This window comes from Apium graveolens, chromosome 10 (assembly GCF_009905375.1).
Source record: "Apium graveolens cultivar Ventura chromosome 10, ASM990537v1, whole genome shotgun sequence".
NCBI lineage: Eukaryota > Viridiplantae > Streptophyta > Magnoliopsida > Apiales > Apiaceae > Apium > Apium graveolens.
Window position 1 is genome coordinate 30,849,466 of NC_133656.1, and position 24,866 is coordinate 30,874,331.

The following is a 24,866-nucleotide window of genomic DNA, read 5'->3' on the forward strand; positions in this document are numbered from 1 at the left end:
AAAATTAAAGTAGTAAATAAAAAGAGAGGGTGTAACTTATCTAATAAAAAATTTAATGTTAAATAAAAAATGATGTAGCGCGAATGGTAGTGACATGAAATGTTTGAGTAGGTGGTTTGATGTTCGATTCTTAGGGTATACAATGTTATACTTATTTTTAACATAAACTATATAAGAATGACATTTTTATAATTTTCTATATAAAATGGCAAAATTGTAATCGGATAGCCATTAAAATGGCTCAAATTGTTCTTGTCTTTTATAATAAAACTAAAAAAACTAAATAAAAATGAGGCACGTAAATAATATATATCAACATTTTATATACTCAAAAATTAAAGTAATAAAAACGAATTTGATAAAAAGAGAGGATGTAACTTATCTAATAAAAAATTTAAAGTTAACTCAAGAAGTTATGTAGTGCAATTGTAGTGACATGAAATATTTGAATAAATATTTGAATAGGAGGTTTGGTGTTCGATTCTTAAGAGATACAATGTTATACTTATTTTTAACATAAACTATATACGAGGATGACATTTTTATAATTTTTCAACATAAAAGGGTAAAATTTTAATTTGACTGCCATTAAAATGACTCAAATTGCCCCTTGTCCTTTATAATAAAACTACAAAAATTAAATAAAAAGGAGGCATGTAAATAATATATACCATCATTTTATATACTCAAAAATTAAAATAATAAAAACGAACTTGATAAAAAGAGAAGATGTTACTTATCTAATAAAAAAATTAAAGTTAACTTAAGAAGTGATGTAGCGTAACGGTAGTAACATGAAATGTTTGATTAGGAGTTCTGAATTTTAAGATAAAATTTGCCCTTATCCTCTTATAATATATAAAAAGGAGATTATCTAGGAAAGATAACCGAGAAATATAGACAGATAGAGATAGATTTGCTAGGGAAAAAAAATATAATTATTACTCTGGCCTGAGTGTTGAATTTGATTTACCCTTCTCTGCTCCCATGGCTTTCCTACACAACAGACCTATCTTCTCTCCTCTCCGATCTCATTCTCAGGTCTCTCTCTCTCCCTCTCTCCCTCTCTCTGTAAGTGTGTGTTTATGTAGCTTGCACAACTAATCGATCTGACATCTTATCCAGTTTTGTCGATTGATCTTGAATTTCTTTATCTAATTTTCTCAGAAATCAGAGGATTTGTTAGGTCAATTGAGCCGTGGAATACACACAGAGGCAGGTGCTCGCGAGAAAGCTGTAACTTCTTAATTAATCCTTTCTTCTTGTTTGTTATACAATTATGTGTTTTTCTCGTAATTCGATTAGTTTCTATTGAGTTATCGATTTTTTGAATTATTTAGAAAGTAACAGTTCAGACTTTTTTGGACTATAATGTATAGTAAGCGGTGGCTGATACAGAAAAGGGATCATTTTTATAATTTAGTGTACAAGTTGTGTTTAAGTGGAATTTAATATAAGTTTTCAATATAACAATAAAAATCGAAACAAGTAAGTTGTAGAAAAAACTATTGACTCCTTTAAATGCTATGTCATCTAGGAATCTGGTCAGTTATAACATATATATGTATGATATAGTATTACTTCATGAGTCAGGGGTGAACTTAAGCTCTAAACACCCAATTATGTATCGTTTCCTGATGGTAAGGCTTTTTGTAACTGGTGAAAAATTTAAAATACAAACTGACACTTGTTTATTCATGTAAGCAGCTAAACTAGAACTTGTAAATATGTTTTAAATAGCTTATTGATGTTTAGGTTAAATGTCTATTATGATAAATAGAACTTTTAAGTGGTTGCTAGTTTAGTAGTATGATTAAATGGAACTTAAATAACAGAAGACAGAAACCAACTAATGGAACATTGTTATTAACAAAACATGTTATCTAGAATATATTTGTGCACACACGTACGGATATCCTCAATTTTTTATTACCATTTAAGAACTCGCTAGAATCTGTACGTAATTCTTCCATGTTACTATGTTAATGAGTTTACTAATCTGCTAGTACATGTCATTGAAGTTCAAAAAATTCCTGATCTTTGCAGCACGAATCATCATTTATTTTGTTAATATTAATGTATTATCTTGCTCGATGACAGCTAGATAGAGCCACTTTGTCAAGTGGTTGTAATTACTCTTCATTAAGCTGATCATAAGCACTTCCTAAACTGATCTTAAGGTCTTAAGGATTGGATTAAAGATACCGGTTCCGGCATTTGTTGCAGGAGTGGCAAGATTGTGCTTGTGCACCTTCTACCAAAGGGGTTTGTTTCGAGTCTCTCCCTCCAAACAATTACTCGTCCTCCAATTAACCATCAAATGTCACACATGATATTTGGTTTAGAAGCAATATTGCGAAGATTATGAGATTACTGAGATATATCAGAAGACATCCCCAAAAAATAATGACCTCATCTTCCAATCTCATAAGATTGATGAGTTTTGGACCACAAATTCTTATTAACAAGTGCTTCTTTAAAATCTTTCACTCCGGAAATTTGTTTTTTGTCACCAAATATTTCACTGAAGAATTTACAAAAAAGGCATACATATGCATAAAGCTGTGACCTCTATAGCAGAAAAAAATTAAAACAGAACCTGATCTCTTTCACCTCAAACTTGACTCATGAAGATTCTTCATCATCTGTATTAGACTAAGATAATGAAGTGGAAGAGAAGAATTTGAGGGCCCCAAGATTGAGCTAAATGTTTGAAAGCATAGTTGTTGAGGTTTGGTTGATTAATGCTGTCCCACTTCTATTATGCCTGATTACATGCTCTTTTTGTGAGTTTGCACCTACACTGCTGGACATCAGGACATGTCTTATTATCTACATGGATTCACTTGTTTATATGGTTCTTTTACGATAACATCCATTGATGTGCATGACTTGTTATTCTGCAGCTATTAGCACCTGACCCTGCTCTAGATCGATTCAAATCATACAAGAAGAGTGTGAAGCGCGTTAAGAAGATAGGAGATGTTCTCACTGTCGTTGTTGCTGCTGGTATGGTATTAGGTTTTTTTATAAAAGAAAGAATGTCTTTATTATGCTTTACAATTCAACAAAAATCAGAATAAGTGCTTTTGTGTAGTCAAGTAATTCATGCTTCGTGAACAATCAATACTCCATCGTGTGGGTGATATTAGTTTGACGATCATCATCCAATCATAAATTGGGATTAATGTTTTGACTCAACCCTTTACTCTGCTTACTGCCTCGTAGTGAAATATCTTTGGTCTTGAATTCTATGTGTTGTGCCTAATTATGATTAAATGCTCTTTTCTTTATTCTATGTACATGTAGGCATGTACAAATTGTTCTCAACATGAAATAATATTTCATTAAAAAAGTACAGTTGGAACATGTGAACATTAATAGTTTCTATTAGACTAATTTGCACTTTACATCCCAAAACTTTGGCTGAATCTCAGTTCGGGTCCCAAAGTTTACTGTCAATAAGCATCTCTTTAACGTTTCTGGCATTAAATCAGACGTTAACGTTATGTGATAGAGGGGTATTTCTGACAATGTATATTTTCAAAAAATTTATGCAAAAGTAAATTTTAGTATGCATCACATAATTTATCTTGAATCTTATTTTAGGTCTATAATTTTAAATTGTAACATTTTGCATCCCAAAATTATTTTAAGTATAATAAATTAATTAATTTAAATAATTCAATTTCTTTTTACCAAGTTTTGGTATAATTCAAGTTTGGTTTGCGGCTCAACCACTTGATATAAAAATGAAGAATTACTAGAAAATTAAAATTTAAACGTAAATAAATTTAGGTTCGAGTTGTTTGATAAGTTAAAATATAGAAATAAAAAATGCAAAGTGTCCGGCTAACGAATAATAACTAATATAAATAAATTGTTGGACTCTTTTAAACTCTGGTGCGACTAATAAAGTGAGGGGGTAATAGACAGGAAGTAATTGACTAATTTTTTATTTTTTTGGTCGAGAATCATTGACTAATTGAACTTGAATCTTGAGACTTGAAATCATAACAAAAGGAAGGTTAATCTATATTTTAATAAAATAAATGTGTTTATTTATTTGTTTATATACACTATAAAATATTACTCTAAATATATTTTGCGTTTTGTGTTTTGTGTTTGCGACGTTAAAATTTTAAAAACGCATCCAAACCGCAAATAAACGATTATTGAAATTTTCATTCGCAATCCGCATTTGGCGATTATCTGCAAAACGCAGTTCGAATGAGAGCGGTGCGAGCTCTTAATGCCGTTGAGCGATTTCAATTTTTGCTTGGCTAGGTAATTGTTGGGTCAGTACTTTAGAAAATGGTCACATGTGCCCTTGCCAAGACAAAAAGTCAATGTATTTTCTTCTTTTCTTATATAAATAGAATGAAATGATTACAAACTAGAGTAGAAAAAAAATCAATATGCGAATAGAAGAAACAAAGACGAACATACTGGAAAATGTAATCAACCGTGTTGTCATCCCTATGATACATGGAGGCTATACATGGAAGAACTACACTGTATGTAATGTAGTTCTTGCATTATTTAACCTGCATTATTTAACCAAAGTGTTTGAGCATACAACAGGAGCACCAAACCCAGGCCGGAAGAGAGATTTAGAGAATACGTGGAATGAGTAAATTTAATGCATGTTGCCCAAACTATGACTTTCTGTAGATGCCCTGCTAAACTACTGATAATATATTTTTCCTTGTTTAGGTATTTTTTTAATACAATAATACTAAGATATTTTCTTTTTATTAAGAACTCTTGTGAATGTACCATTCCTAAATTTTTGGATATCGAGGGACCGTGGAGACTGAGGAAGCTGTATATGAAGTTTCTACCCATCGGATCATCAATATCATCAACGGCAATTTACCGAAAATTCAATAATGATGCCGATTTTCCATAAATGTAGGCATCATCCCTACATTTTTCATCAACAAGTTCTTGTCATGATTGGATTTTCGGTAATTTGCTATTACTGATGTTGATGATTAGATGGGCAGAAGTTTTATATACGGCTTATCGGTCTCAGGGGTCTCTCGATATCCAAAAATTCAGGAATAGTACATTTACAAGAGTTTATAGTATTAAAAAAATACAAAAAGAAAAATATATTACCAGTAATTTAGTGGGGCATCTACAGAAGTCATAGTTTAGGCAACATGCATTAAATCCACGTATTCTATAAATCTCTATCCCGGCCTGGGTTTGGTGTTCCTGTTGTATGCTCTAATGCTTCGATTATATGATGCAAGAACTGCATTTCATACAATGTAGTTCTTCTATGCATAGCCTCTCTGTATCATAGGGATGACAACACGGTTGATTGCATTTTCTAGTATGTTTGTCTTAGTTTTTTCTGTCTGCATTTTGATATTTTTTTGTACTAGTTTGTAATCATTTCATTATATTTATAGAAGAAAAGAAAGTACATTGACTTTTCGTATTGGCAAGGGGCACCTGTGACCGATTTTCTAAAGTAGTGACCCAACAATCACCCAACCAAGCAAAAATTGGAACCATTCAACGGCATTAAAGCAGATGCTCGCCAAATGCGGATTGATTGCGAATGAAAATTTTATTAATCGTTATTTGCGGTTTTAAAGTCGCAAAATACAAAATATATTTAGAATAATATTTTATGGTATATATACATTAATAAGCAAATACATTTATTTTATTAAAATCATTATCTATACCCGGTATATACCGCTTAAAGCAGTGTCTGGGGAGGATAAGATGTGCGCAGACCATGCCTCTACTCCGAAGAGGATGCTGTTTCCGTGAAGACCCCCGGCTTAGTGCAATAAATATATAGTGTGGCATATATATATATATATATATGCGTGCGAGAATGAAAAGCAATACCTGAGCCCATGGTTGTATTCAGATGAGACATAGCACAGAGAGAAAAAGTCATCCCAACTCAAAATTCAGTCCGACTCGCTTGACCCGCGGGGTTGACCCTGAATCGCCATCGAGTTTCCATCGTTTGGACGAGCTGCTACCACTATGAGATTGTCCTAGTTCCTGGAACCGTCATTGCCGCCTGAAACCATCATCGGAGAGCTTGAATCGCCGCCGTTGAGTGGAGACTGTCGAGTGAAGTTTCAAATCAAGAATTTGATCCTTGAAACCAAGAAAAAGATCAATAAAACAACACGAGTAACTGATATAATCATTGAATTTGAACAAAAGATGAGTGTTTCGAATGAGGCGATTTTAGGGTTTGTTGATTTGGTACTTTTTGGAATATAAATGCTGAGATTTTGATATGAATCAATAGGACATGAGGAGAGGAGCCTGAATTCATTATCAAAATTAATCGAGGAGAGTTTGTTTGGCTGCAATTTGAGAGTCTTCGACGATGACAATCTCTCGACGATCTCTCTCTCACTGCTGGATTTTGCCTTTCAAATTTATATATAAAATATACTCCCTCCGTCCCAACCAATTCTTTACGTTTGGTTTGAGCACGGAGGTTAAGAAATATGTATAAAGTAGTGAAAAAGAGAAAGAAAATTGGGTGAAGTGGTGGGACCCATTGATTTTTAATGTATAAAAAGGAGATAGTGGAGTAAAAGTAGTGTGAAAGGGAAGGAAAAGTGAGAAAGTGGGGGGACTCATTAACTATTTTTGGTAAGTTTTGAAATGTAAAGAATTGGATGGACATCCCAAAAAGGAAACTGTAAAGAAATGGTTGGAACGGAGGGAGTATAACATATATAAACTTATTTTGGGAAGGGACGCACCAGGTGGCCGCGATTTGAGGGTCTCCGACAATGACAATCTCTGTCTCCCGCAATTTATTTTATTATTAAATATTATATGATAAATAGATTAACTTTCCTTTTGTTATGATTTCAAGTCTCAGGTTCAAGTTCAATTGGTCAATTATTCCCGACAAAAAAAAATAGTCAGTTACTTTTTGTCTATTACCCCTTCACTTTATTAGCTGCACCGAAGTTTTAAAGAGTCCAACAATTTATTTATATTAGTTATTACTAGTTAGCCGGACATTTTGCATTTTTTTATTTCTAAATTTTAATTTCTCAAACAATTCGAACCTAAATTTATTCACATTTAAATTTCAATTTTTTAGTGATTCTTAATTTTTTATATAAGGTGGTAGAGTCGTAAACCAAACTTCAATTATACCAAAACTTGGTAAAAGGGAATTGAATTATTTAAATTAATTAATTTATCATATTTAAAATAATTTTGGGATGCAAATTGTTACAATTTTAAATTATAGACCTAAAATGAGTCGAGATAAATTATGGGATGCATACTAAAATTTACTTTTGCATAAATTTTTTGAAAATATACATTACCTTAAATACCTCTCTGACATAACTAACATCTGATTTAATGTCAGAAATGTTAAAGAGATGCCTATTGACAGCGTTTCCAAATTTTGGGGTGCAAATTGTTTCAGTTTAAAATTAAACCCCGAACTGAGATTCAGCCAAAGTTTTGGGATGTAAAGTGCAAATTAGTCTTTCTATTAATCAATATTAAACATTCTTTATGTGACTCTTGGAACATACTGATTTAGCAAAATCCAGTATTCTAAAAATTGCTAGACGAATCTAGGCGGTGGGGTAACTTTTAGCGATTAAAAATGAATAATTTGACCAACAATCTGGTGAATTTTGATGTAATAGAAATTTGAAAAAGTAATTTTGTTATCGTTTCAGCTTGATTCTTTTTCCTGTTAATATGTTTGTTGTTAGAGATGCTTAAAGTCTTTCATCTTGTGATTTGGGTACTGCTAGTCTGCTACCAATAATGCTCCTTACATGTGTCTGCTGGTGTTTGTTTCAGGATGTTGCTATGAGATATATGTAAGAGCTACAACGCAGAAATAATATGGTGGAAGTGCATAATGACACTTCTCTTTGATGTGTTTCCCCTGCCTTACTTTTCCAGTAACACTTTTGTTGGCTTAGGGAGTCTTCATTATTTTAGTTTCTGGGCTAGGATCTTTTTTGTTACCGAAATAAGGCTATTTAACTCGAGTTATAGGCATCTGATCATGGCCAATGTTGATTGCAACAGAGTAGCGTTTCTTTTAGTTTGATGGATCCAATAATTAATGTTTTAAAAAGAAACTGCTTACAAGAGTTATTGGCAAGGCCATAGAAAACTTGTATTGATATTGGTGCTATTAAAGAGCTTCTCACCAAAGTTAGCAGAAACACAATTGACATTCATATTTTTCGTGAGTTTTCTATGGAAGATGAACTATATAGCTATCATGACAATGTAAGTAACAATGCCATGAACCCTCAAAATTGTCAGATTACTTTCGAAGGATTGGATCACTATATTCACCAGAACCCCATTCTAAATATGCAAAAGAAGTTCATATAGATTGGTGTGGCATGATCTCTTTATTTTTATTTTTTTGACAATCAACGGATACAAAGATCGACGTTCACTGATCATGGTCAATGTCCACATCCTGATAACGAGTAGGAACTAATATTAACAGTGCTCGGATTCAGAAACTTCCTTCACCGATGAGATTGCAGCCAATTTTGATTGCATGGCATGACTGTCGAGGAGTTGTCGTCCTCCTTGGTAAGCCCGGTCGCTTACTTTGATCATCAAACCATGTTGTTGAATTCTTCCTCCCTGTATATACTGACAAACAACAAAGCCGAGAACTCCAGCAAATTAAATAAAAAGACTTTGAAGAAGGTACCTCAATATGTAAAATGCAGATGCTTCTTACTGACAAGTTGATAACGAGTGGACAATTGATTTAGGGTTATAGTAACGATGAGTTGTATAAAATGTTGATCTTTGTTTTGTAACTTACAACCCTTAATTTAATTAATTAATTTCTAAAATGCATGCAAGTTTGAGGGCCAAATCTTTGGTACAAACCATTCGAACATGCTTTTGTTCATCATCATTGTGCAAACCAGAATTAGACGAATCACGTTTCATCGTACCAAGTCGAAAAAATATATCCCAGTTACTGAAGCTAAAGCCACCTCTGATACCTCTGAATCAAATTCTTGCTTTGACAGTCACCCATTCATTCACAGCAGACTCACTTTTAACTCACTCTCTCATTCATTGCTATCTCTCTTGTAATAGCATTGTAACTGCAAGATACTTGTTTGATTATTCTTGTTCTTATTCGTTTTCACCATCAACTTTGTTTTGGAATTTGATGATTAGGGCTTATTCGAAACAACTTATCCATTCTTCGGAATCTGTTGTGTTATTTAAGAAAATGATGTTGGGGTTTTGTTGTCCAGACAAGTATACTTTTACATTTGTGATGACATCTTGTTCGCGACAAATGTCTGTTGTGTTTGGTCAAAGTGTTCATGCACTGGTGATAAAATATGGGTATGCGTTTGATTTGTATGTGGGTAATTCGTTGATAAATTTGTATTGTGTTTTTGTGAGAATGGGAGATGCACAGAAGGTGTTTGATGGGATGCTAAAACGAGATGTGTTCTCGTGGACTAGTTTGGTAGCTGGGTATGCAAAGCAAGGGGAAATGGATAGAGCTTGTAAAATTTTTGGTTTGATGCCTAGTTATAATGAGGTTTCTTGGGCTGTCATGATCTCGGGTTATGTTGGAAGTGGAAGATATGTAGAAGCGCTTCAATATTTTCGTGATATGTTATGTTATGACAGTAATGTGAAATCTAATGAGGCTGTTTTTGCTTCTGCTCTATCCGCATGCGCACATCTTGGGGCTTTAGACCATGGTAAGTGGATACATTTTTATATGAAGAAATTTATGATATGTGTTGCTTCGAACATCTCGACAGCTCTAATTGATATGTATGCGAAATGTGGGAAGATAGATTGTGCAAGTCAAGTGTTCAATGAGCTTTCTCATCCTGATGTTCAAAATTTTACAAGTATGATAACAGGGTTTGCAAATCACGGGCTAGGTAAAGATGCCTTGCGTGTTTTCAATCAAATGTTAGCAAAACAGGTTAAACCCAATGAGATTACATTTCTTGGGGTTCTAAATGGATGCAGCCATGCAGGCTTAGTTGAGGAGGGGTCTTCAATCTTCTTCAATATGGAAAGTTTATGGGGGATTGTGCCAAAGCTTGAGCACTATGGATGTTACGTTGATTTACTTGGTCGGGCTGGCTACCTGGAAAAGGCATTCAGAACTGTCAAAAACATGCCAATGAAGCCCGATATCGTCATATGGAGGGCTTTGCTAAGTGCCTGTAGAGTCCATCGTGATGTTAAACTTGGGGAGCTCATTATAAATCATATTGAGCAACTAGATTACAGCAGGCACGGTGGTGGTGCAGTGTTGCTATCAAACTTATATGCTTCTCTCGGTAGATGGGATAGAGTTGCTCAATTGAGGAAAGTAATGGGTGTAAGAACGAATAATTTAAGTATCGGATGTAGTTGGATCGAGCTGAACGGTGTTGTTCACAAGTTTAGAGTTGCTGATAAGTCACACCCACAAGTTCTAGAGATTCGAGACAAGCTGAGTGAAATTTTAAGAAGAGTAAGAATAGCAGGCTACATAACTAATACTATGCCAGTATCGTTTGATCTGACCGAGGAAGAGAAAGAGCAAGCAATGGCTTGGCATAGTGAGAAGCTTGCTGTTGCTTTTGGTCTGATGAGTACTGAACCTGGGACTTGTATTAGAATAGTGAAGAACCTAAGAACTTGCGAAGATTGTCATGCAGCTCTGAAGGCTATTTCAAATGTTTATTGTCGGGAAATTATTGTTAGGGACCGAACTCGTTTCCACACTTTCAAAGAAGGAAACTGTTTGTGCAATGACTACTGGTAGCTGAAAGACTATCTTTTCATCAAGGTCAATGTCCCTAGATCATTGCCATGGCCAATGGACCACACTTTTCCAGCGGGAACTAGCTAGTAGAAGAACTGACAGGGACCAGGTATTTCATTATATAGTGGTACCACCTAATATTATGATGCAATATGAAACTGCGGAATAATTGAAATAGTCTAGGTATGTCATAATATAGTGTGGTACCACATAAATTTATGATGCAACATGAACTTCGTTGAACAACTGAAATAGAATGGTATGTTACTATGTAGTGGTACCAAATGTATTTTTGACACGGTATGAACCTCACATATTTTAGCAAACCATGACCATTCATTTTATTCTATCTGTGAAATGAATAGATGCCATGAAGCAAGGCATATTTGGTGAAATAATACAAGGCAGTATAATCAATTTCTGCTATTTATTACCCAGCACAGTTGTAAACAAAGCTGAAGAATTTCATCAGTACTGGAGTTGATTTATGGTTTAAATTTCGCCATAGGTCTACAATTTGTTACTTGTTACCAAAAGCCATGAGTTTTTTAACATATATGATTTATTAATGGATTAGAGTTAATTAATCTGAGCTGAAGCAAGTTGTTCATGAGTTTTTTAACATTTATGATTTTTTTTATGCATATATCAACTTATCTAACTCTTTGGACCCGATACTATAATCATAATTAAGGCTTGTGAGTTAAAAGATTTGAGAGCGTCTTGTTAAAATCTAATCTATGGTAGGCTCAACCTTTATTATTCGAAAGCTTTTAGCAATCGTGCAACTCTCTTTTTTTCGGTTTTATAATAAATGAAACAAATGAGAAAGTAGAAAAAAAACTAGCTTAAATATTCCTCTGGAAGAACAATTAGTGCAGGGATTATCCAACCGCAATGTGGGTCTAAGAATAACTCAATCACAAGGTTTAGATGAGTGTATGATATGCCTGTCTTAAGATTAAGAGTCAAGGTTTTAAAGCATAATGATCATTTCTTTGTTTACTATGTCAATTATTTTGTAGGGAATTGCATGTATAGAATATATTCTTTTATATCACTATTCAGTCTCTCTTAGTATTCAATTTCATGATTCTTCTTTTGTTTGAATGTGAATAATATAATTTTATTTTGCGAAAAATATCTTCTTTAGCATAATATAATGTTATGTGTTTGGTAAATCTTCCTTGAAGCATGTTGGGTGTGGCACAAGATCATGATTTGTGATTATGGTCTGTTTTCTCTTATCTTTATGTTATTTATCAGTTTCTGATTTTCTAGAAAACCCTATTTTCTGCCATCACATTTTGCACACTGGGTTTTGTCTGCTTAACTCATAGTATTAATTAATAATTATTAACACATAAATTTTAAATACATATTTAGCTCTTATAACAATTATTATTGAAACATAAATAATTATACATTTTAACTTCTACCAATATATATTATAGAGCTTGTCTTCCGCATAATTGCAGTTCAACATCAAAAAAAACATGCTTGGTGTATCCCACTCCGCACGAGGTATACCACTTTCGAGTAGAGTATTGAGGATAATAGGTCCGGATGCTTGGATACCTTAACTTCACCCATAAGGCTAGAGATACGGTTTCCGTGTTTATACCACTTTCAAGTAAAATATTGAGGATATATATATATATATATCTATACACGATTATACGGATGCTTGGATACCTTAACTTCACTCGTAAGGCTAGAGAGACGGTTTCCGTATTCACCCTTGACTCTGCGGCTTTCACAGTGCAATAACGGGACTAGTACAGAATCAGAAATTAACATACATAAGACAAATGACAGTAAAAATAAAGTCTTTGTTTAACTATATTGTATTCGTTTAGTACACTTGTTTAGACTCTTGCTTAGTGGCTATTAGTTTATCTGTTAATGAAATGATTCTGCTGGTTCTAGATTTGTTGTTACGAATATAAAAATACGTGCAGATCCAATCTTTTATTGAACTAATTTTCAAGTCTCTTCGCATAGTTCTGATACTTGTGCAAGACAATATTCGCATATACTTGGTATAATTGCAAATACGTTTCTGGACAAGAAAATTTGTTTAAAAAAAACCAGTAGCAAATTAGAGTTACATGGATGTCAAATTGAGAAGTCCTGACTATAATTTACATTGCTCTAACTAAATTTTGGCCATTGACAAGGTCATCTTCGACATGCCTCGACTTGGTAGAACAAACCTTATCAACCACTAAACACTTCAAAATATCCAGGATGTACTGTTATATTGATTTAAGTGGATTTGTGAAGCTTAACATGTGCTGCTTTGCTTTGTGTTAATAGAAAGTTAAAACACAACTGATCAGCTGGCAGCCTCATTGATGCTGTGCAGTGAGGGATGCCAGTTTTTGGGTCTAGCAGTTGCTGTTGCAGAGTTTGTGGATGTTGATGTGTTTGTTCGATGTCTATCATGTTTTATCACCTGAATTACATGTTTAATAATGAATCAGTTATCATAGAATTAGAGATATAGAATCATTGAAAAGAAAGGATAAACTGATTGGCAGGCATCTGATACTATAAAGCAAAGGTTTGCAATCCACTTTATGGTAGTAGTTCCAAAGAAAAATAATAGTAGAGAATCTTTCTTTATGATTTACTAATCCAAATTTTTTTATGCTTAGACATTTGGATACTCACAGGCTCAAACCCTAGCACCCTAGAACTGAGTGATGTAACTATTTAAATTGCTGTATGCAATTTGGTTAATCAAAGTTGAGCAGGGAAAAACGATGCAAATCAAGAAACTTCAACAGGGGATAAACCCAAAATCTTTACTAGAGAGGCCGGTACCATTGTGTGTAGATCTCAAAAGAAAAAGATTCCTCTCTTTTTTTTGCTAAGCAAAAGATTCCATTTTTGTTAAATCTCTTTTAGTGATTGAAAAACTATCTAGCTGATCCTTTTTGATAAAGATTATTATTACCTGTCTGGCTTTGTCCTCCAAGGTACTACTTGTTGCAGCTGCAATATTATCAAACTTGGAGCTTGAACTAGTCACTTCCTTCCCACATGGTTCTGCTTGTTTATTGTGCTTCTTTGCATACTTTTTTGCCCACAGCCCTTTCATCACCTCTGCAAATCCCAAAAAAGCTTCAATTAACATCTTACTAATCATCTTGTAGCAAGTTTCTTGCGTTTGCAGACTAAGATGATCAAAATTTATAGTAGGGTGACAAGTGATTTGTAGCTAGTTTGTAGATTAAAATGATCAGAGTGGAACATGACTCTGAACATAGAAAAGGCACATACCTTGAGAGCTGACAAGTCTATAAGTATGTCCAAGAACAAGATTATCAGTTGGGCGGAGAAGTTTGATACGAGTAATACGAAGGGGTTCATTGGTAGTGGCTGTCACAGCTGTGGCAGCAGCAGCAGCAGCAGCAGATGAAGGTGGATACAAAGTGGTTGTGAGAAGAAGAGCAACATAATAGCCAGGGTTGGTCTTCATAATTTCACTAGCAGGAACAGCCACATACATTTTGTCTACTCTGCCTGATGGCTGTTGTATTACCAAACTTGCATTGTCTATGGCTTGACAATTCCCCATTGTGTATCTGGTTGGTCTTTAAGGAAAGAAGATGGATGAGCAAGGAAGGAAGTATGATAAAATGGAAACAGTTTCTTTATAACCAACCTCACTTCCCAACAATATATAATAAGACCAATAAACCAAAGCTCGGGTGAGAGATTTAGGGTTCGAATATTATAAAAACAAATCAATTACTATAATATGTAATTGGTATTTACGGAGATGCGTGTGCAGACAGAAAAAGGAGTACTGGTGTACAGTAAAAAGGAAAGGAAAGGGAGGTATGGTATGGTACAAGAAAATGAATGATGGGATGTGGCAGCTAAAGGGTGTATTTTGAAGAAGACAGGGGAATGTTGTAAACAGAGCTTCACAAGTGATGATAACCTCGTGCTTCTCCTCCAATTTCTCTACTTTTCATACTTGTACTATTACCCCACTTTCACATTTTTCACACATGCAGTAAATGCGGGGGAATTTATTTATTTACTTTTCCTGAAAGAAAAAAAGAATCAATTGATTTACATATTCTTGGGAATTGCTCGAGACACGTGCATGAATTGGAGTAAGCATTTTTCGATTCAGAATCAAAAAATTAAATCGAATTGAACAAATATTTCGGTTTTGATTCAGGTCTTAATTAGTCGAGGCCATTTTTCTTAAAATTTCGATTCTCGTTTTGATTCGGTTCTTAACATCCTAAAATATAAGTTCCTTATTAGAATATATTTAGTGGGCTATTCAATTAGCCATTTATTAATTAAAAAATTAATAAATAATTAAGCTTTCGAGCTTCATTAATTGGGCCTCTTTATTGGACCAAACCAGGTTTAATTATTGCAACGTTAATTACATTCATTAGGGTAATTTTTTACCCTAATCATTTGCCCACAATTTGTAAGAGACATACTCGATATTTCGTATAAGTTAAGTTTTCTTTTGTCCTATCGGGGTATCGTTTTCTAGCGTAAAGTGTGGAGCGAAGTACACAGTTACAACAGCTAGCCTTTGCCGAGCCCTTGGCTTAATATACACTTTTTCTGGATTTTTTTTTATAATTTTTCATATATCATTTTTGTACCAATTTCTATTTATGGGAATTTTCGGAGTTTTTTCCTTAATTTTCGGGAATTATTTCATTCACATGTGTTTTTTTAATTTTTTTCCAAATATTTTTTTGAATTGCTTTGTACATCCAGGTACTTTTCGTAATTTTTTCTAATATTTTAGGAATTTTTCCGTATATCCGAATATTTTTCACATTTTTTCCTAATATTTTAGGATTAATTCCGTACCTACATGAATTTTTTCTTACCTCCAAGTATTTTTTTTATTCTTATGATTTTTTTCGTAATTTTTCCTACTATTTTAGGAATTAATTTGTATAAAAAAACTATTTTTTGTAATTTTTCTTAATATTTTAGAAATTATTTTGTACCAATAGGTATTTTTGTAATTTCACGGAAACTTTTTTGCAAAATTTCAGAATTTCAGGATCAAATTTGTTACCTATAAAACTTCGGGGGCCGGTTTGTCAGCTTTGAAACTTCAAAAGTTAGTTTGTCAGCTTTGAAATTTCAAAGGCAAGTTTGTAAAGTGCGTATAAATTGGGGTACCAAATTACACTTTGCCATTACTCGTCCTCACCCACAACCAGACGTGGTTGAATTATGGGCATACTTGCTCTGCTCGGGGAGATTTTGAACATGATTCTTTTTTACTAGGATTCTGCTCGAAAATACATAATTAATTTTTCACTTCACTTTTTTTAATATTATTATTGTAAAATAATAATATTTATTTCATTTAATATTTTGAATAATATAATCACGAGTGTCCAACTTAGATAAAATATTTTATTATCTATTCGGATAAAATATTTTCTGAATGATAGCCCAAACCGAGTTAAAAATTCTAGAATAAAATTCAACTCAGATAATTGTTTTACAAATAATAGCCCAAACCGTGTTAAAAAATCACGAATAAAATTCATCTCGAATAAAATTTTTCCGAATAATAGCCCAAATTAGGTTAAAAAATATTGAATGAAATCCAATCTGGATTTTAATATTATTATTACTAATAATATTTTCCTTAATTATTATTATTTATTAAAATAACAAATACATTTATGGTAGAGGGGATCTCAGTCGTATAAACTTAAACATGTTTTCTCCTCGACTTCGACCAGCCCTGATCGAATTATGGGCTGATTAGCTCTGGTCGTGGTAAATTCGACCAAAATCATTCACGACCAGAATCTTGGTCGAAAAAATTATTTTAATTCTAAATTGCATCCTAACCCGTTAGAACTATGACTGAGCAAAAAATCGAATTCGAACCAAAACCGATAAAAATCGGAGAAAATCGAGCCGAATAAAATCGAACCAAAACCGTAATCAAAAAACAAAAATTAGAACCGATCTAAATATTGCGATTCCGGTTATAGTATCTAACCGAATCAAAATAATTATTAAATCAATTAAATAAATTACCTTATTTTTAATAATTTATACTGATTTTCTTTAAATATATATATATATATATAACATATAAAAATACATTGCATTTTACTATTCTGTTTTCTTTCAGTACACTAATGTAGTACCATAATGTAAACTTGGCAACCATGTTTAGTTGCTATGTTTACGCAACTTCATAAACAACTATGATTAAATATATATGTTGTACTATGAATCTAATTTCTTTTATCCAGCAAAAACTATCAGCTAAGGTTACCAAGCTTATTTTCAACTGAATTACAATATTCAGCAAGGTCACTGGAAACTTGCACGCTTCAACACCCATCGTTACTCTTTTCAGTTTTTTATTTTCTTAAACATTAGCGCTAACTATCATCAACGTTTAAAGTACTGTATAATTTTACTAGAATAAAATATTTTTTTCTTAGTTTTATTTCATCCGATTTCGTAATTGAAACTGAGCCGATTACAACTGAATCTTATAAAGAGACATCGAATTCGAATCGGTGGTTGCGGTTTTCGATTTTAGAAATCGAAGATAAATAGTTGCGATTTCGATTTTAGCCGAAAACTGAGCCAAATCGGCCCATACATTCCCCTAGTTAGAACGAGATTCTGATCGAATTGTAGAGGTTTTTCCATTTGTGCACTTTGATCGACGACTTTTTTGGTCAGGAATCCTGACCAAATTATGGGCCTTTTCAACGCTCTTATCATGGGCTTTTTTGATCAAGAATCCTGACCCCTTAGAACCCGAATCATATACCTTTAGATCGGGACTCCTGATCCATTGGACCAGGATTCTGATCCGTTATACCCCAAATCCTAAATCTTTAGATCGGGAATCTCGAATTACGAGTTACAAGCCTTTCAACAGCCATAACTTTTTTCTCGTTGTCCCGATTTGAGCTTATAATTTATCAAATTGAAGCCTATACTGGGCTCTAACTTATAATAGAGTTCTCTTCTTGCCACATGCAATCCTTCGTCCTTTAATTTGATGGAATTATGGCTCGATGAGCATTCGCTTGGACGATCGTGCCTTCTCAGGGCCTTCAATTAAATAGAATGTGGCCTCTACGAGCATTCTATTTGGTAGGATGTGATATCTATGATCCTTATTGCTAGTTCAACTGACTAAGTGCAATGACCTACTTGGATGCTCGATTTACTTAAACCTTGAGGTTTAAAGTGTGTCAAGTCTAAATAACTCATTTTTTTAAAACATTTTCAAGCTTGTAGGAGCCTCATCCTCATTATGTTCTTGACAAGATGCGGCCTTTTGGAACCTGGGATTCGACTTTTCTTTCTGCCAAATTCCAGGTGCATTAATCTTTCTGAGGAGTTATACCCCTTGTCAATAAAATCATTTTTTACTTCTTGCGTTATAAGAAAGTCATTTTCGATCCTCAACAATCCTGATGTTGGCTTAATCAAATTTAGAGCATGTGTCATGTCTTCTTCATTCTTCTCGCACTCAAAGGCCTCAACTCTTGGGATAGAGTGATTCCAAAGGGAATCCCAATCTTAGCTTTGTAGGTTAACAAGAATGACATATCTCCTGCATTTACTTTGTAAGTGGCACGATTCACCCATGATATGGGAAGTAGATAGTTCGCCGAAGCATTTCTCGAATATCTAGTCCTCTTCTTCAGTCCATCAAGGAATATTCACATGGTCGCCTCAGCTTGCTCATTCAATTTGGATAAGCATTAAGTAGGAATCACGGTTATTCTCCTCATAATTGTTTGTTCTTTTTTGAAATCCTTGTTGTTGAATTGTTGTCCATCATCCGTCACTAGCATTCGTGGAAGTCCATATTCGTGTATCACACTTTCTCACGAGAATTGTGTTACTTGCTTGGTGGTTATTATAGCTATGTGATTAGCCTCAATCCAAATCGTGAAGTAACTTATGATTATTATCAGGAACTACCTTTGGGCGTTGTCTATGAGCGTGATTGAGGTATCTGTCATATTTTATTCTCATTATCTTTGTCATCAGCCATCATCTCAGACCAATAGAACCTAAATAGGATACATTTGAGCGATAGCCTTGCTCCCGAGCGTAGCCTACGATTCTTCTCATATACTTCTTTCAAGGCCAATTCCGTTTTTTGGGGTCTCAAACATTTTAAGTAAGGAATCACGAACTACTTCTTGTATAAAGTCCTTGCAATTTTATTGGCCTTTAAAGCTTTTTCCTACGTTTTCCATGCTTCTATGGCATCGTCGGGTCACCGACTAGTTTGAGTCGAGTCTCCTAGGAAACAAGTCCTCACACATATCGGTTTTATCAATTTTGTATTGGTTTTTGGGTCTTCGAGACTTAGAAGTAAAAAATTCTCATGTAACTTTCTATCTCTTGAGCAACGGCCTTCATTGCTTTCCTCCCTCAGGATTTAGCATTCATTAAATTGAGTCATGGCTTCACAAGTCTCTCATATCTTGTTTTTGTCTCATGCTTTGCTTTGAATTCCCCATTTACTTAAGAAATCACCAATATTGAGTCTCCACAGACTTTGAGGTTCTTGACCCTCGGGGTTTCAGCCAAGCCAATTCCGGTTACATATGTCACATATTTATCTTCATCGCTCGTCATTTGAGAAATCCAATATCAAGACAAACTCTATTATAGATTCATCAGGATCTTGCAACACTCAATTTTATTATGATCCATCAAAATAGAACGCAATTGTCTTTGAGTATCATCTCTTTCAATTGTTTACATCTTTCCTTTCCCCTCATGGGGTATCTCTTTCTGCCCCCGACTTTTTGGTTGTCAATGGGGCATTTAACCATGAAGTTAGTCAAATCCTGAATCTTAAATGGTATAAATTTATACCAAATTTACCAGGATCAGTTGTCCACTTAAACAACCTTCTACTAGCCTCAGGGTTGTGCATTAGGCCCCTCAGGGGCTAGTATTTCAAGATTTAATCTTGCACACTTGGGAATATAGTGTAATTTCCTTGCCCCGTTGTCATGGATATTGTGAACTTCTCAATACTAGAGTTGTTCACACTAAACTTCACTCTCTTAGTAGGTTAGTTTCTGAGCCTTTATTGTTAGAAGTAGAACAATACTGTTGTCCTCTCACCTCTGTAGTGTTAGAAGTAGAAGCGTATAATTAAGTCGCGAAGACGAGCCTAGGCGCTTGAGTACCTTGGAATCGTCCTTTAAATCAACATTTAAAACTTAATTAAAGTGATAATCGTCCTTTAAAAATTAGAACTTAATTAATGTGATAAATTAGCTTATAAGGACTGGTTATGTAAATTAAGTAGTGTAATCAAGATGTATCTATGTCCTTTAATCATATAGGCAGATAATAAAATGATAAAACATAAATAATCAAGGTGGTGCTAATATTGTATAATTTTAATGGTAAACAAAAATTTAATGGTCTTTTTCTTTTTATGTAGATATGACTGATTAGGATAGTACTTGGTTAAATCAACCTAAGTATAGTGAATTATATAGGAATAGAGTGAAAGAATTTGTGAAAAATTTGATGTCCAAATTTGGCGTCGAAAATGAAGTGAAGTGTCCTTGTCATCTATGTGATAATCGTCTATGGTGGTGTCAAAATGATGTTCATGATCACCTTATCTGCAATGGACCGTCTGAGAGATTAATACAGTGGATATATGAGGTTGCCTTATTGAATACTATGGATTGCGAAGAAAATAATAGATTAGAGGATAATATTGATGAGATGCTGAATGTTGCGTATGGTAATGTGGGACCTGTGGGACCGAATGCAGGCGCAAAGAAAATTCTACGTCTTGTCGAGGAAGGAAGACAACCACTGTATCCAGGTTGTAATAAGTTTTCACGATTAAGTTTTTTAATCAGGCTCTATAACTGGAAGTGTCTTAATGGAATAAACGAGGCGGCGTATAGTGAAATAATAGAATTACTAAAAGAGGTTGTTCCCAATATCAGATTGCCCAAATCTTTTAATTCCGCTAAAACTACCATAAAGGATTTAGGTCTTAACTATGAAAAAATACATGCATGTCCAAACGACTACATGTTATATTGGGGTGAGAATGAAAAAGAAATTAAGTACAAAAATTGTGGTGTTTCAAGGTGGAAGGCTGTAGCACAGGGGTCGGAAAATAATAAAGTCGCAACCAAAGTTATGAGATACTTTCCATAAAACCAAGGCTACAACGCATGTTTTTGTGCAAAGACTTCTCTAAACTAATGCTTTGGCATGCAGTAGACCGAAAGAAGGATGGGAAGTTGCAGCATCCGGCTGATGGTGAAGCCTGGAAGACGATGGATGCTGCATATCCATAATTTTCTTCCGATAATCGAAATGTCAGATTAGGTTTAACTTCTGATGGCTTCAATCCATATGAAAAAATGAGTTCCACACACAGCATATGGCCAATTGTTATTGTTAACTATAACCTTCCTCCCTGGCTAAACATGAAACCAGAAAATTTAATCCTCTCAACAATCATACCTGGTCCAAACGATCCCGGAAATAATATCGATGTCTACATGCAGCCGTTGATCGCGGAACTAAAAGAGCTATGGAATGTAGGGGTGGAAACTTATGATGCTTCAATGGATCAGAACTTTATGTTACATGCAAGCGTCTTATGGACCATTAGTGACTTTCCCGGCTATGCAATGTTGTCGGGTCGGAGCACTAAAGGGAAGTTAGCATGTCCTGTATGTAATTATGAGACGTCATCAAAGTACTTGAAGCATAGCAAGAAAGTGTGCTATATGAAAAAATTCCTAGATCCCAACCACAAGTGGAGGTCTGATAAAAGAAGATTTAATGGCGATGTTGAGACTGGAAAAACTCCAACAATGCTATCTGGGAGGGAAATTGAAGTTTTGCTGGATGGTTATGTGAACACATTTGGAAAGGGAGGTAAATGAAAGGTTAGCTGCGAAACAAACCCTTGGAATAAGAGGTCAATATTTTTTGACTTACCTTATTGGATGGACAACCTAACTCGACATAACCTGGATGTAATGCACATCGAGAAGAATATTTTCGATAATGTTCTAGGCACATTGTTAAATATCGGAGGCAAGAAAAAGAATCATATCAAAGCTCGATATATTCTGCAAGAATCAGGTATAAGGAAGGTCCTTCATCCCATCACTGGTGCTGATGGAAAATCTGTAATTAGGGCGGCGAACTTTGACCTGACCAACAAAGAAAAAGATATATTTTGTTTAGTATTTCAAAATGCTAAGTTACCATATGGTTTTGGTTCGAATATTAGCAGATGCGTGCAAGACAGGAAAATTGTGGGATACAAAAGTCATGATGCACATATTTTTATGCAGTATATATTACAAATTGTTGTAAAAAAACATTAAAGCCTGAGGTTGCAATTACTTTAATCAGACTTGGCAATTTTTTGAGAGATATATGTGCTAAAGTGATTGAGGTAGGTGATTTAAAAAGGTTGCATAAGGAGATTATCGAAATAATTTGTCAACTTGAGATGATATTTTCGGAACCATTCTTTGACATAATGGTACACCTACCAGTACATTTGTGCAAGGAAATAGAATATGATGGACCAGTCCATCAAAGATGTATGTATTCGATTGAGAGATACCTTGGAGTATTAAAACGATATATTCGCAATAAGAGTAAACCAGAGGGATTGATTGCAAAATGGTACTTGGCAGATGAGTGTTTGACGTTCTGCGCAAGATTTCTAAATGATAGCCAGAATAACTCGTCGAATGATTTTGCAAGTCCCGGTGAAGAAACTGGAGGGTATTCTCTCGGCTCAAGGAAGAAAAAAGATGGGAAAGATATTCATTTATCACATGATACGTGGATCACAGCTCATCGATATGTATTATTTAACTATGATGACAAGGAGGTTGAGGAGATAATTGAGTAAGTCCTTATATCTTTAATATTTCTACAATTAAATAAATAAATAAAGTAATGCCTATACATACATTAACAGAACTTACCTGTCTATAATTGTAGGAAGCACCACTCATTACTGGCGAATAATGCAAATTCTAAACTGTATAAAAGGGAAAGAACACATGCTGACGAAATATGTGACTGGTTCAAGGATGAAATAGGGGAAAAAGTCATAGTTTTCAGGGAAGCAGCATCACTGGCAAGGGGTCCCAGATGATTAGCTAGGCAGTTTAGTGGGTATTTCGTAAATGGGTATAGGTTTCATACAAAAGAGAGAGATCATAAGTGTACAACACAGAATAATGGTGTGTATTTGAAAGCCTTGACTACTAGCTTCGCAAGTTCAAAGGATCAAAATCCAATAGTTGGGGATGTAGGCTACTATGGATGTATTGAAGAGATATTTGAAGTTGACTACTGGGGTGCTTTTAATGTGGTCTTATTTAAGTGTACCTGGTACCAAGACGAAAAGGATGCTCTTGGTTTTACGTGAGTTAACTTTAACCAAGCTTGTCAAAAATATGATTCTTTCGTTATGTCAACTCAAGTACAACAAGTATTTTATATTCAAGATCCTGTTGAAACGAATTTTCATTATCATGTTAAGAGGCTATCAACAGAGTTATCAGAAATTGGCATTGAAAATAAAGTTGAAGATGACATTTTTCAGCAGTTTTCACATTCACACGACACTAGCTTTCGTACCATGATAAAAAATCATGATAATGAAGTTACCTGGTTTAGAGATGACGTTCCCGCAAAGGAAATTCCAGATGGAGATAATTAAGTCAGGTGTCCTATATTGTCTTATATTGTTTGCGATTAATAGTTAGAGACTTATCTATCATAAATTAAACTGTAGTGTGTTTAATCAGATAAACTGATTTTTTTTGGAGAATTTAGGTTTATTTTTTGGAGATTTTTTTGGAGAATTTAGTTTGTTGAATCAGACTTATATTGTTCTGCATCTGGTTTATCTGTTTGAATTACACTCTTCCATCAATTATGTTTTATATGTTTAACCTCTTAGTTTAAGATCAATTTTGTTTTATCTTGTTTATCTATTTTTTTCAATTTAGACTATTGTAGTTGGACTTAAATTCCGAATTAGTTACTTGTTTATTATTCTGTCAGTTTGTATCTCTAATTCTTATTACTTGTTGTAGATTCAAATTCTGAAATGAATCCTTTTTAATATGTAATCTAACAGTCTTCATAATGTTTTTTATATGATGGGTGATAGATATACCATACACTTGCACCACAGTGGAGATTTCAAGAAGACCAAGTACTGTGGTGGCTCACTTGTCACTTATGTGTCGGATGCTGATAGATTTTCGTATTCTGTAATGATGGATTGGGTTAAAGAAGATCTCAAGTTTGATGAGATTGGGGGCGTATACATTAACAAAGGGAAGGAGGTGGCTGAACATTGGTAACAGATGATCGCAGTCTCTTTTAGCATATTAATGAAATCGACATCTTTGAAGTGGATTTTTATGTTGACTGCATTGTTGACAAATGAGTAGCCCCAATGACAAAAATGTAGTCGTTCGTGATTGTAAGGCCAAGCCCTTGTATTTTAGAGAAAAATGTAGAGAAGCGTCAGTTTGTGACCTTGAAAGACATCACTGATGAGAAGGAGCGAAGATTAAGTTCAAGAAAGAAACTACAGTATAGTTCTATTGTTCCGAGTATTGTTCCAAGTAATACGAAGGAGGGAAAAAGTTCAAAAGCCATGCTGGAGGTGGCAGGGACGGAGAATACCGGTGAGCTTATGGGGATGGAAGAGTATATGAAGAGATTTGAAATGCCTGCAAAATTAATGAAAATCAATGTTGAGATGGAAGAACCAAAAAAGATTAATGTTGAAGACGAATGATGTAACGAATATGAGGTGATTAGAAACAAGAATGTTGTGGAGCTTAAGAAAAAAGTTGATGAACTTGGATTAAAGAAGATATCAGCTAACTTGTTTTTGAAGAATCCTTCGAAGAAAAAGGATAAGACTGCTGGAAGTGAAAGTGAATCATATTTTCCCAGCCATGAGCTTGAACATGAAAATGGCGATGCTGACATT

General features: G+C 34.2%; 3 protein-coding genes across 10 annotated transcripts; 2 read left to right on the forward strand and 1 right to left on the reverse strand.

Moving 5' to 3' along the window:
- Positions 1-876: 876 nt before the first annotated feature.
- On the forward strand, positions 877-8,224 carry LOC141689539 (succinate dehydrogenase subunit 7A, mitochondrial-like). Of its 8 annotated transcripts, none has more exons than XM_074493867.1 (5): positions 877-1,071; positions 1,168-1,236; positions 2,227-2,265; positions 2,907-3,009; positions 7,834-8,224. In XM_074493867.1, the coding sequence occupies exons 1-5, from the start codon at positions 988-990 to the stop codon at positions 7,875-7,877; spliced, it is 339 nt and encodes a 112-aa protein (XP_074349968.1). In that variant the 5' UTR covers positions 877-987; the 3' UTR covers positions 7,878-8,224. The 8 variants fall into 8 exon arrangements, with proteins under 8 accessions (XP_074349968.1, XP_074349969.1, XP_074349972.1 ...); XM_074493868.1 differs by having other exon boundaries at positions 878-1,071; positions 1,168-1,215; XM_074493871.1 differs by having other exon boundaries at positions 879-1,041; positions 1,168-1,215.
- A 169-nt stretch (positions 8,225-8,393) lies between these two features.
- Positions 8,394-11,332, forward strand: LOC141689538 (pentatricopeptide repeat-containing protein At3g62890-like). Its single transcript, XM_074493866.1, has one exon. It carries the CDS (start codon positions 8,864-8,866, stop codon positions 10,808-10,810), a length of 1,947 nt encoding a protein of 648 aa, XP_074349967.1. The 5' UTR covers positions 8,394-8,863; the 3' UTR covers positions 10,811-11,332.
- A 1,537-nt stretch (positions 11,333-12,869) lies between these two features.
- On the reverse strand, positions 12,870-14,751 carry LOC141689098 (uncharacterized). Its single transcript, XM_074493273.1, has 3 exons — positions 14,099-14,751; positions 13,773-13,921; positions 12,870-13,268 (listed from the first exon to the last, which is right to left on the reverse strand). The coding sequence occupies exons 1-3, from the start codon at positions 14,394-14,396 to the stop codon at positions 13,149-13,151; spliced, it is 567 nt and encodes a 188-aa protein (XP_074349374.1). The 5' UTR covers positions 14,397-14,751; the 3' UTR covers positions 12,870-13,148.
- Between the last annotated feature and the right edge of the window lie 10,115 nt (positions 14,752-24,866).

Coding starts and splice junctions, on each gene's coding strand:
- LOC141689098 (XM_074493273.1), bottom strand. CDS start 14,396: ATGGGGAATTGTCAAGCCATAGACAATGCAAGTTTGGTAATACAACAG. Junction 13,922..14,098: donor TAGACTTGTCAGCTCTCAAG/GTATGTGCCTTT, acceptor TGGGATTTGCAG/AGGTGATGAAAGGGCTGTGG. Junction 13,269..13,772: donor TGGAGGACAAAGCCAGACAG/GTAATAATAATC, acceptor CATGTAATTCAG/GTGATAAAACATGATAGACA.
- LOC141689539 (XM_074493867.1), top strand. CDS start 988: ATGGCTTTCCTACACAACAGACCTATCTTCTCTCCTCTCCGATCTCAT. Junction 1,072..1,167: donor CTCCCTCTCTCCCTCTCTCT/GTAAGTGTGTGT, acceptor TAATTTTCTCAG/AAATCAGAGGATTTGTTAGG. Junction 1,237..2,226: donor CAGGTGCTCGCGAGAAAGCT/GTAACTTCTTAA, acceptor CATTTGTTGCAG/GAGTGGCAAGATTGTGCTTG.
- LOC141689538 (XM_074493866.1), top strand. CDS start 8,864: ATGCATGCAAGTTTGAGGGCCAAATCTTTGGTACAAACCATTCGAACA.